This window comes from Ipomoea triloba, chromosome 11 (genome assembly GCF_003576645.1).
Source record: "Ipomoea triloba cultivar NCNSP0323 chromosome 11, ASM357664v1".
In the NCBI taxonomy this organism is placed as follows: Eukaryota; Viridiplantae; Streptophyta; class Magnoliopsida; order Solanales; family Convolvulaceae; genus Ipomoea; species Ipomoea triloba.
The window spans coordinates 21,614,299-21,627,586 of NC_044926.1; the positions used below are offsets into that span (position 1 = coordinate 21,614,299).

The 13,288-nt window shown below is 33.8% G+C and overlaps 1 protein-coding gene across 1 annotated transcript; it reads left to right on the top strand.

Annotated features, from left to right (window-relative positions):
- The first annotated feature begins 11,837 nt into the window (after window positions 1–11,837).
- Window positions 11,838–12,588, top strand: LOC115996092 (two-component response regulator ARR22-like). The gene is made up of 2 exons (XM_031235232.1): window positions 11,838–12,050; window positions 12,463–12,588. The coding sequence occupies exons 1-2, from the start codon at window positions 11,838–11,840 to the stop codon at window positions 12,586–12,588; spliced, it is 339 nt and encodes a 112-aa protein (XP_031091092.1).
- The last annotated feature ends 700 nt before the right edge of the window (window positions 12,589–13,288 follow it).

Consider the following 13,288-nt stretch of genomic DNA (forward strand, 5'->3'; position numbering starts at 1 on the left):
TTAAAGTGACAATGTGTGGTCCATTTCTTTAACCTATTTAAACCCTCTAGTTGTTTCTTGTTTTAATCAATTCAATTCTCTCTCTCGGATTGCATTTCATTTCCTTTTGCTGTCATCAGAGATTGGTGATGAAAAAACATGTAGTCACTATTTGAGAATACGCATTGGGTAATTTTACCTTGCAATGAACCTATTCAGTCACAAGGGATAAAACAACTTAGTTAGTTTACCGATTTAAAACAAAAAGGTCAATAGATTGCTTAAGTTGGTTTGAGTAAATCCCACACTATGACCATTGCCTTAAATGCACGGTCGATGCACGATTCTATATCTATCTTTTATGTGTATTTGAGAAACCTAAAATGCCCAATTTTGTGTCTGTCATAAATGTATATTCAAAAACTGATAATGAGACTATTTAATTTACAATGTATACTATTTTTATCTATGTATTCGAGAAACGTTAAAGTGACAATGTGTGGTCCATTTCTTTAACCTATTTAAACCCCCTAGTTGTTTCTTGCTTTAATCAATTCAATCGTCTCTCTCGGATTGCATTTCATTTCCTTTTGCTGTCATTAGAGATTGGTGATGAAAAAACATGTAGTCACTATTTGAGAATACGCATTGGGTAATTTTACCTTGCGATGAACCTATTCAGTCACAAGGGATAAAACAACTTAGTTAGTTTACCGATTTAAAACAAAAAGGTCAATAGATTGCTTTAGTTGTGTTGAGTAAATCCCACACTATGACCATTGGCTTAAATGCACGGTCGATGCACGATTCTATATCTGTATTTTATGTGTATTTGAGAAACCAAAAATACACAACTTTTTACTTGCCTTAAAGGTAAATTCAAAAACCGATAATGAGACAATTTAATTTACAATGTATACTATTTTTATATATGTATTCGAGAAACGTTAAAGTGACAATGTGTGGTCCATTTCTTTAACCTATTTAAACCCTCTAGTTGTTTCTTGTTTTAATCAATTCAATTCTCTCTCTCGGATTGCATTTCATTTCCTTTTGCTGTCATCAGAGATTGGTGATGAAAAAACATGTAGTCACTATTTGAGAATACGCATTGGGTAATTTTACCTTGCGATGAACCTATTCAGTCACAAGGGATAAAACCTAAAATGTATACGCATTTTGTGTATAAAACATGTAGTCACAAGGGATAAAACATGTAGTCACAATTTTGTGTCTGCCATAAATGTATATTCAAAAACCGATAATGAGACTATTTAATTTACAATGTATACCATTTTTATATATGTATTGGAGAAAAGTTAAGGTGACAATGTGTAGTTCATTTCTTTAACCTATTTAAACCCCCTAGTTGTTTCTTGTTTTAATCAATTTTGTTCTCTCAGCCGGACTGCACTTCGTTTCCTTTTGCTGTCATCAGAGATTGGTACCATTTCTCTTTTTTTTTTTTTTGGTGATGAAAAAATATGTATTCTCTATTTCAGAATACGCATTGGGTAATTTTACCTTGCGATGAACTTATTTAGTCACAAGGGACAAAACAATTTAGTTTGTTTACCGATTTAAACCAAAAAGGTCAATAGATTGCTATAGTTGTGTTGAGTAAATCCCACACTATAACCATTGCCTTAAATGCACGGTCAATGCACGATTCTATATCTGTCTTCTATGTGTATTTCAGAAACCTAAAATGCACAATTTTGTGTCTGTCATAAATGTATATTCAAAAACTGATAATGAGAATATTTAATTTACAATGTATACTATTTTTATCTATGTATTCGAGAAACGTTAAAGTGACAATGTGTGGTCCATTTCTTTAACCTATTTAAACCCCCTAGTTGTGTCTTGTTTTAATCAATTCAATTGTCTCTCTCGGATTGCATTTCATTTCCTTTTGCTGTCATCAGAGATTGGTGATGAAAAAACATGTAGTCACTATTTGAGAATACGCATTGGGTAATTTTACCTTGCGATGAACTTATTCAGTCACAAGGGATAAAACAACTTAGTTTGTTTACCGATTTAAAACAAAAAGGTCAATAGATTGCTTTAGTTGTGTTGAGTAAATCCCACACTATGACCATTGCCTTAAATGCACGGTCGATGCACGATTCTATATCTGTCTTTTATGTGTATTTGAGAAACCTAAAATGCACAATTTTGTGTCTGTCATAAATGTATATTCAAAAACCGATAATGAGACTATTTAATTTACAATGTATACTATTTTTATATATGTATTCGAGAAACGTTAAAGTGACAATGTGTGGTCCATTTCTTTAACCTATTTAAACCCCCTAGTTGTTTCTTGTTTTAATCAATTCAATTGTCTCTCTCGGATTGCATTTCATTTCCTTTTGCTGTCATCAGAGATTGGTGATGAAAAAACATGTAGTCACTATTTGAGAATACGCATTGGGTAATTTTACCTTGCGATGAACCTATTCAGTCACAAGGGATAAAACAACTTAGTTAGTTTTTCGATTTAAAACAAAAAGGTCAATAGATTGCTTTAGTTGTGTTGAGTAAATCCCACACTATGACGATTGCCTTAAATGCACGGTCGATGCACGATTCTATATCTGTCTTTTATGTGTATTTGAGAAACCTAAAATGCACAATTTTGTGTCTGCCATAAATGTATATTGAAAAACCCATAATGAGACTATTTAATTTACAATGTATACCATTTTTATATATGTATTGGAGAAAAGTTAAGGTGACAATGTGTAGTTCATTTCTTTAACCTATTTAAACGCCCTAGTTGTTTCTTGTTTTAGTCAATTTAGTTCTCTCTTCCGGACTGCACATCATTTCCTTTTGCTGTCATCAGAGATTGTTATCATTTCTCTCTTTTTTTCTTTTTTTTTTTTTTTTTTTTTGTGATGAAAAAACATTTAGTCACTGTTTGAGAATACTCATTGGGTAATTTATCATTGCAATGAACTTATTTAGTCTCAAGGGATAAAACAACTTAGTTTGTTTACCGATTTAAACCAAAAAGGTCAATAGATTGCTTTAGTTGTGTTGAGTAAATCCCACACTATGACCATTGCCTTAAATGCACGGTCGATGCACGATTCTATATCTGTCTTTTATGTGTATTTGAGAAACCTAAAATGCACAATTTTGTGTCTGCCATAGATGTATATTCAAAAACGGATAATGAGACTATTTAATTTACAATGTATACCATTTTTATATATGTATTGGAGAAAAGTTAAGGTGATAATGTGTAGTTCATTTCTTTAACCTATTTAAACCCTTTAGTTGTTTCTTGTTTTAGTCAATTCAGTTCTCGCTCTCGGACTGCGCTGAATTTCTTTTTGTTGCCATCAAAGATTGGTAGCATTTCTCTTTTTTATTTTTTTGTTTTGTTTTGTTTTTGTTGTGATGAAAAAACATGTAGTCACTATTTGAGAATACGCATTGGGTAATTTTACCTTGCGATGAACCTATTCAGTTACAAGGGATAAAACAACTTAGTTTGTTTACCGATTTAAACCAAAAAGGTCAATAGATTGGTTTAGTTGTGTTGAGTAAATCCCACACTATGATCATTGCCTTAAATGCACCGTCGATGCACGATTCTATATCTGTCTTTTATGTGTATTTGAGAAACCTAAAATGCACAATTTTGTGTCTGTCATAAATGTATATTCAAAAATCGATAATGAGACTATTTAATTTACAATGTATACTATTTTAATATATGTATTCAAGAAACGTTAAAGTGACAATGTGTGGTCCATTTCTTTAACCTATTTAAACCCCCTAGTTGTTTATTGTTTTAGTCAATTCAATTCTCTTTCTCGGATTGCATTTCATTTCCTTTTGCTGTCATCAGAGATTGGTGATGAAAAAACATGTAGTCACTATTTGAGAATACCCATTGGGTTATTTTACCTTGCGATGAACCTATTCAGTCACAAGGGATAAAACAACTTAGTTTGTTTACCGATTTAAAACAAAAAGGTCAATAGATTGCTTTAGTTGTGTTGAGTAGATCCCACACTATGACCATTGCCTTAAATGCATTGTCGATGCACGATACTATCTGTCTTTTATGTGTATTTGAGAAATCTAAAATGCACAATTATGTATCTGCTGTAAATGTATATTCAAAAACCGATAATGAGACTATTTAATTTTCAATGTATACTATTTTTACATATGTATTCGAGAAACGTTAAGGTGACAATGTGTGGTCCATTTCTTTAAACTATTTAAACGCCCTTGTTGTTTCTTGTTTAAAAAAAAAAAGTTGTTTCTTGTTTTAGTCAATTCAGTTCTCGCTCTCGGACTGCACTTCATTTCCTTTTTCTGTCATTAGAGATTGTTATCATTTCTCTTTTTTTTTTTTTTTTGTGATGAAAAAATAATTAGTCACTAATTGAGAATACTCATTAGGTAATTTTACCTTGTAATGAACTTATTTAGTCACAAGGGATAAAACAACTTAGTTTGTTTACCGATTTAAACCAAAAAGGTCAATAGATTATTTTAGTTGTGTTGAGTAAATCCCACACTATGACCATTGGCTTAAATGCACGGTCGATGCACGATTCTATATCTGTATTTTATGTGTATTTGAGAAACCAAAAATGCTCAACTTTTTACTTGCCTTAAAGGTAAATTCAAAAACCGATAATGAGACTATTTAATTTACAATGTATACTATTTTTATATATGTATTCGAGAAACGTTAAAGTGACAATGTGTTGTCCATTTCTTTAACCTATTTGAACCCTCTAGTTGTTTCTTGTTTTAATCAATTCAATTGTCTCTCTCGGATTGCATTTCATTTCCTTTTGCTGTCATCAGAGATTGGTGATGAAAAAACATGTAGTCACTATTTGAGAATACGCATTGGGTAATTTTACCTTGCGATGAACCTATTCAGTCACAAGGGATAAAACAACTTAGTTAGTTTACCGATTTAAAACAAAAAGGTCAATAGATTGCTTTAGTTGTGTTGAGTAAATCCCACACTATGACCATTGCCTTAAATGCACGGTCGTTGCACGATTCTATATCTATCTTTTATGTGTATTTGAGAAACCTAAAATGCACAATTTTGTGTCTGCCATAAATGTATATTGAAAAACCCATAATGAGACTATTTAATTTACAATGTATACCATTTTTATATATGTATTGGAGAAAAGTTAAGGTGACAATGTGTAGTTCATTTCTTTAACCTATTTAAACCCCCTAGTTGTTTCTTGTTTTAGTCAATTTAGTTCTCTCTTCCGGACTGCACATCATTTCCTTTTGCTGTCATCAGAGATTGTTATCATTTCTCTCTTTTTTTTTTTTTTTTTTTTTTTTTTTTTTGTGATGAAAAAACATTTAGTCTCTGTTTGAGAATACTCATTGGGTAATTTAACATTGCAATGAACTTATTTAGTCTCAAGGGATAAAACAACTTAGTTTCTTTACCGATTTAAAACAAAAAGGTCAATAGATTGCTTTAGTTGTGTTGAGTAAATCCCGCACTATGACCATTGCCTTAAATGCACGGTCGATGCACGATTCTATATCTGTCTTTATGTGGATTTGAGAAACCAAAAATGCACAAATTTGTGCCTGCCTTAAATGTATATTCAAAAACCGATAATGAGACTATTTAATTTACAATGTATACTATTTTTATATATGTATTCGAAAAACGTTAAGGTGACAATGTGTGGTCCATTTCTTTAACCTATTTAAACCCCCTAGTTGTTTCTTGTTTAAAAAAAAAGTTGTTTCTTGTTTTAGTCAATTCTGTTCTCGCTCTCGGACTGCTCTTCATTTCTTTTTGTTGACATCAAATATTGGTAGCATTTCTCTTTTTTAATTTTTTGTTTTTTTTTTGTGTTGAAAAAACATGCTGTCACTATTTGAGAATACGCATTGGGTAATTTTACCTTACGAAGAACTTATTTAGTCACAAGGGATAAAACAACTTAGTTTTTTTACCGATTTAAACCAAAAAGGTCAATAGATTGCTTTAGTTGTGTTGAGTAAATCCCACACTATGACCATTGGCTTAAATGCACGGTCGATGCACGATTCTATATCTGTATTTTATGTGTATTTGAGAAACCAAAAATGCACAACTTTTTACTTGCCTTAAAGGTAAATTCAAAAACCGATAATGAGACTATTTAATTTACAGTGTGTACTATGTTTATATATGTATTCGAGAAACGTTAAGGTGACAATGTGTGGTCCATTTCTTTAACCTATTTAAACCGCCTAGTTGTTTCTTGTTTTAGTCAATTCAGTTCTCTCTCTCGGATTCCACTTATTTCCTTTTGCTGTCATCAGAGATTGGTACCATTTCTCTTTTTGTTTTCTTGTTTTTGGGTGATGAAAAAACATGTAGTCACTAAATGAGAATACACATTGGGTAATTTTACCTTGCGATTAACCTATTCAGTCACAAAGGATAAAACAACTTAGTTTGTTTGCCGATTTAAACCCAAACGGTCAATAGATTGCTTTAGTTGTGTTGAGTAAATCCCACACTATGACCATTGCCTTAAATGTACGGTCGATGCACGATGCTATCTGTCTTTTATGTGTATTTGAGAAACCTAAAATGCACAATTCTGTATCTGCTGTAAATGTATATTCAAAAACCGATAATGAGACTATTTAATTTACAATGTATACTATTTTTACATATGTATTCGAGAAACGTTAAGGTGACAATGTGTGGTCCATTTCTTTAACCTATTTAAACCCCCTAGTTGTTTCGTGTTTTTGTCAATTCAGTTCTCTCTCTCGGACTGCGCTTCATTTCCTTTTGCTGTCATCAGAGATTGGTACCATTTCTCTTTTTCTTTTTATTTTTTTGGTGATGAAAAAACATGCATGTAGTCACTATTTGAAAATACGCATTGGGTAATTTTACCTTGCGATGAACCTATTTAGTCAGAAGGGATAAAACATTTTTCTTTTAGTTTTGGACTTTCAACTCAACCAAAATACATTACTTTATTTTTGACCAAAAATGATCCTTCCTTAGAAATTATGTAAAATGTGCGTTAAAAGCAAAGGTAATTTGACAAAAATCCAAGCATATGGCACTAAAAAATTTATCTATTAATACATTTTCGGCACAATAGCACTAAGAAAGTTATCAAAGGTATTTTAATTTTGTGAAATACAAACAAATGTTTGCGGATTTTAAGAATTTAGTAGAGCAGATTTGACAATCTTTATTCACCTCTTCTAATGTATATCCATAATAAATAATTGATGATTTTCCTGGGATCGATATCTCGTCTTAATAAATAATTGATGATTTTCCTGGGATCGATATCTCGTCTTATATTCTTATTATATTCATGGATGAAAACTATATATATATATATATATATATATATACACACAACTAGAGGAATATATATATATATATATATATATATACACACAACTAGAGGAACGTCTTAGTTCACCTCCATCAATTCTCGGATAGTGAGAATTGCTGGGGCTGGGGTTTCTGCGACTCCGAGAATGATGGTGACGTACTGCAAGTCTGTCCAAGTCTACATAAAGCAACAACGCGCGGCTTTAAATCCTATTCCTCAACGGGCGGCGCTAGCGCTTTCCTCCACGAACGGCGGCAATGCTCGCCTAGTAAGTAGTAACCTAGCCAACGCCCAGTACGTTTAGCAATAATCCGGCTATGTTCTTCTAAACCAATCATCCATCTAGTTAACGTACAGCAAAGTAGAAGATCCACGACCTCATTCGGCCTTCGCCCTCGTTCCGCCCGGGACTCTCCACTATTTTCGTAAACTGAGTGTTCCTTGATCACTCTTTGGACATCGTCATACCTTCGCTCACGCCTATTTCTAGGTTCATTGGGACCGACTTCCCTCGGTACTTCCTGTGTGTTCAGATTTTCATCGCCCGGCATGTCGTGATTTGTCAACCTATCGAAAGCGGATCGACACGGGCCTCTCGACCCCGCTTGAATTGGAGACCGGCACGAAGCGGCCGGCCTCTCTTGCTCTACCGGCTGAATAGGCCTTTCTTGTTGAAACACCGGGGGCACACCCCTTTCACGGATATGCAGCTCTCGTTCGTACAGATCTGCTATTCGGGTGAGCACCCCAAGAATTCCGGGTTGCTTAGGTGTGGCTGGTAGAGGAGGCGGAGATACTTCTCCCGCTCGGACCCCCTCAACAACAGGACCCTACACTCGCACTTGCTCATCTTAAACATGAGAATTTTGGCGACTGAGCTGCTCTCGCAAATCGCCAGTACAAGGTCGGGATAGCTTGTAGCTGCTCTCGCAAGTCCCTTCCTTGAAAAACAGTTTGTCCCACAGTACCATTCACTTGCACCTGAGGTTGCGTCCTACCTTGACCTTGACCTTCACGACAAGTGGTAGTCACAATTGCTACGTACTTTCACCCTTCTCAGTCAGTTATAACCACAGAACATTTTGTCTGATCCCCACAGACGACGCCAATGTTGGTTTTATCAACCACAGATGGTCGAACGGCAGGCCAACACCACCAGAAAATCGACTAACATTTTATCGGAAATTAGAGTGACTTCTCAACCCTCTTTATATTATAAATTGCGGAAAATTGCTTGAGTATAGTGAATTGCTTATGCCTCTTTCAAGGCTTTGAACCCCTATTTATACAAGCTAGATGAATTTCTCCCTTTGGCAACCCTAAACTACCATATTCAAGTTAGGATTATTTCCTTATTACATTTAGAAAGTTTCCTAATTTGCTTTAATCTTCCTTCCATATCTCCCGCTTCCCACCGCCTGCCTCTTTTAGGAAACTCTCATAATCGTCTTTCTCACACCACCTCTTTATCTCGGCCGCTGATCCTAGCTCTGTCCGGACAGACTCCTCTCCTTCATCCCCTTTAGCTCGTCCTTTCTTCCATGGTAATTAATTAATGTTTCAATAGCACTATTCAATCACTTTGAGTCTAAGATCATCTTCAGCTGCCTTGTCACCTCTATAACGAATCCTTGACCGACCGACTTATCATCGACCGGCCTACGCCGTACCATCGTGTCTACCTCCAAGTCCTTCAAGCTCGGCCTCTCCGCTACTCTTTCCTTCTTCATCCGTCATCCTTTTTATTTATGCCGAACTTCTAGTACCGAGCCTTAACCTATTCCCATATACATATATATAAAATATGAAATTGTATTTGATATATCTACATATTACTAATGTTGTATCTTAATTGGCAGAAATTTTTGTTGGGCACTTATGAACTACTACAACAGTGATTCGTAAGCAGCGGACTTGTTAATCCTTTAAAGTAGCAAGAGGTCAGACCTACCTAAAGTAAAAGCTACCTTCTTGCAGGATATGCAAATTAAACCAGGTATGGTTATAACATAATTTCTAAGTAAGATGTATACATTGGCATTTAAGGCATTAATTTTGTTTTCATAACCTTGGTGGCTGAGTTTGTTATTGATCGCAATAATTATGTAATCGATTTATCACATATCTTACACGTGAAACTATAGCATGCATTCTAAAATAGCTTTGTCTATAAAACAACTTCTTAGCATTAACTATGTGATAACTGCACTAGAACTATTTATATTGATATCATAGTGTACCTCTACGGGCTATATATATATAAGTCCCATATACCTTCCCATCTTGGACCAAATAAACCTACCTATGCTTATTGACGCCATAAGTGTGGAAGACTTATCGGTGTAAAAATAAGAATCTGCTAAACGTTAAATCTAGCATGGGAAACCAAGTTGATTAACAAATCGGGTATCTAGCTCTTTGAAGAAATTTTATGCACCAATTAGTTTATCTTGAAAACATCTTGGAGATGTTTTATATCAGTAAATATCATTTACTATGGGCACTATGGTAGGACCAGAAGTTTCATAATCATATCAAGCTAAAGCCTGATATTATATTTGTGATGAACTTGTACTTGCTAGCAACATTATATATATTTAGTGTTTATTCTATAATGAAATTAAACATGATACGGAGTATTAGACAAATGTTGAAAATATCCTACGGTATCTTTTAACAGATTTTATGTAAGAAACCATGATATAATTTTTGTGAGTTACTACTTGTCCAATCCCCATTAGGCTATGTTCTAATGTTCCAAACTAGTTAAGCTTGTGATAGATTACCGCCATTGTCCCATATTAGGACAATAAAACTTTGTGTTTCAAAAATGAGAAACGACCAAGTATATTAAGGAATATTTGATAAAACATATATAGCGTTAAGATTAAGTCACGTGAGTTCTAGAAGAGTCATAAAATTATTATACATAATATTCACTAATGATAATCTAGCATATTTGTTTAAAATCCATCGGCCTTTTATACCTATTTTTGAAAAAATAGTTTTATTATAGCAGAATGTATAGCCTTTGAAGATTGTACTAATTAAATTTCTTTATACAATATCATTATTAGGAATGAAATAACTTATCAAACAACAAATATGTCCTTTCTCAAGAATGTTTTCATTCCCAACCTATTTCATAAACCGGCATGTTAAATCTATTATCGTGATATTATCAAGCCAATGGTATTTGTAAATTTAATATTAAAAAGTATTAACTTTAAATTTAAACTTTCGTAATATACGATTTTGTTTAATTATACACCCATATTCTAGAATTTAATCAACTAATTTCTTTAGACTTTTGAAATTAATAAAACCGAGAACGCTGATATAGCACTAAATGTTAAGATCTTTTAAGGTGGTATGACCATATCGGCAGATTGAATTAGTAAATGCATGGTAACAAAATTATATTATTTTTATAATAAAAAAAGAATTAAAGATATATGAAATCTTTCAATAAATACTGCTATCAATTTATGCCATAAAGGGCTGAGATCACAAATTAAAATGGAATTACGAAACACAAAATTAAAATAGTCAAATCTTTGATGACCTGGCTGGGGATTCGGATGATATCAAAATAGGATTTGGTTTTGCCTTGAATGAATCATTTTCATTTATCAACCGCGGTGAAACACCAGATCCGACATTAAATTTCATTTACACCTGGATCTTGATAGTAGATCCGGCATTATGACCATTGCCTTAAATGCACGGTCGATGCACGATTCTATATCTATCTTTTATGTGTATTTGAGAAACCTTAAATGCACAATTCTGTATCTGCCTTAAATATATATTCAAAAACCGATAATGTGACTATTTAATTTACAATGAATACTATTTTTATATATGTATTCGAGAAACGTTAATGTGACAATCTGTGGTCCATTTCTTTAACCTATTTAAACCCCCTAACTGTTTCTTGTTTTAGTCAATTCAGTTCTCTCTCTCGGACTGCACTTCATTTCCTTTTGTTGTCATCAGAGAGTGGTACCATTTCACTTTTTCTTTTTTTTTTTTTCTTTTTTTGTGACGAAAAAACATGTAGTCACTATTTGAGAATACGCATTGGGTAATTTTACCTTGCGATGAACCTATTCAGTCACAAGGGATAAAACAACTTAGTTTGTTTACCGATTTAAACTAAAAAGTCAATAGATTGCTATAATTGTGTTGAGTAAATCCCGCATTATGACCATTGCCTTAAATGCACGGTCGATGCACGATTCTATATCTGTCTTTATTGTGTAGTTGAGAAACCTTAAATGCACAATTCTGTATCTGCCTTAGATGTATATTCAAAAACCAATAATCTGACTATTTAATTTACAATGAATACTATTTTTATATATGTATTCGAGAAACGTTAAGGTGACAATGTGTGGTCTATTTCTTTAACCTATTTAAACCCCCTAGCTGTTTCTTGGTTTAGTTAATTCAGTTTTCTCTCTCTCGGACATGGGTTCAAAGAATGTTGGGAAGGGATTGAGGGCGCTTGTCATCGTAGACGACCCCGCTACCGAGATGGTCCATAAAATGCTGCTGAAGAAGTACGGACTGGATGCTCAGGTGGCCAAGAACGGCGAGGAGGCAGTGGTGCTCCACCGCTTCGGCGCTCGCTTCGACCTCCTGCTCATGAACAAGGAAATGCCTGTCAAGGATGGCTTCAATGTGAGACCATTTTTCCCTTTCCCTCTTACTCTTATATATCTATTCCAAAAAGGTTAAGGTGACAATTTGCACGGTCGATGCACGATTCTATATCTGTCTTTTATGTGTATTTGAGAAACCTTAAATGCACAATTCTGTATTTACCTTGAATATATTCTATATTTGTCTTGTATGTGTATTTGAGAAACCTTAAATGCACAATTTTGTATCTGCCTTAAACGTATATTCGAGAAATGATAATGTGACTATTTAATTTACAATGAATACTATTTTTGTATATGTATTCGAGAAACGTTAAGGTGACAATTTGCCCCAGGTACTACTCTGTATCTGATATAAATTGACACGATATTGATCGAACCCGAAAAAGGAAAGCATGTTAAGTTGTTCTGTTTTGGCATGGTTAAAATAGGCAACTCGGGAGCTACGGCAGATGGGGGTGAAGAGCATGATAGTTGGCATAACTTCGCACGGGCCAGGTGTAGTTAGGGATGAGTTTATTGCGGCGGGATTGGACGAGAAGTGGTTTTGCGCCTGATTGACCAGGTGGTGGTGGCCTAAAAATGTGTTATTATGAAGAGTATTTTCCTATTTTTCTTTTCTCCAAAATGGGAAAATACTAGTGGTCGGCTTGCTTGTTTAACTCCAATAATAATAATAATAATAAATGAAATGATGGGTACGGTTGAAAAATATATTATATTATTATCTAATTTGATTTGAAGATTAAGTTTTTCTTAGTCTGTATCTCGATGGAAAACACAACAACGGCCACCAAACCCTATGTGTTGGGCGTCCCGACTACCTCTTCCCCTCATCATCCAAAAAGTATATAAAATTAATAATGTATTAATTCTACTTTAAAAAAAGATGTATTTTTTTGGATTATTAAAAATTCATTAACCTCAAATGGTGATGCATTTGTATATATGACAATTAATCAACTAACACGCTACATAGTCTGATACACGCTATTAGTTAAAATGCTAAAATCATTTTAAATTTTAATATGTACAAAATGATCAAAATTTTCTTCCTACCAAAGGGAGGCTGAGTTTAATTACTTCACAATCCCGGCATGAATGATTGGGTTTAACTTGTTGAGATATTTCAAAGAGATTTGTGTGTCTCTTGGTGTTTTCTTTTTCCAAAACCATTGTATTTATTGTTTTATATTTTCAATATCTTCATGGCACTGTATAAGCAGTGCTTGTATTAAGGTTTGATCATAATAATAA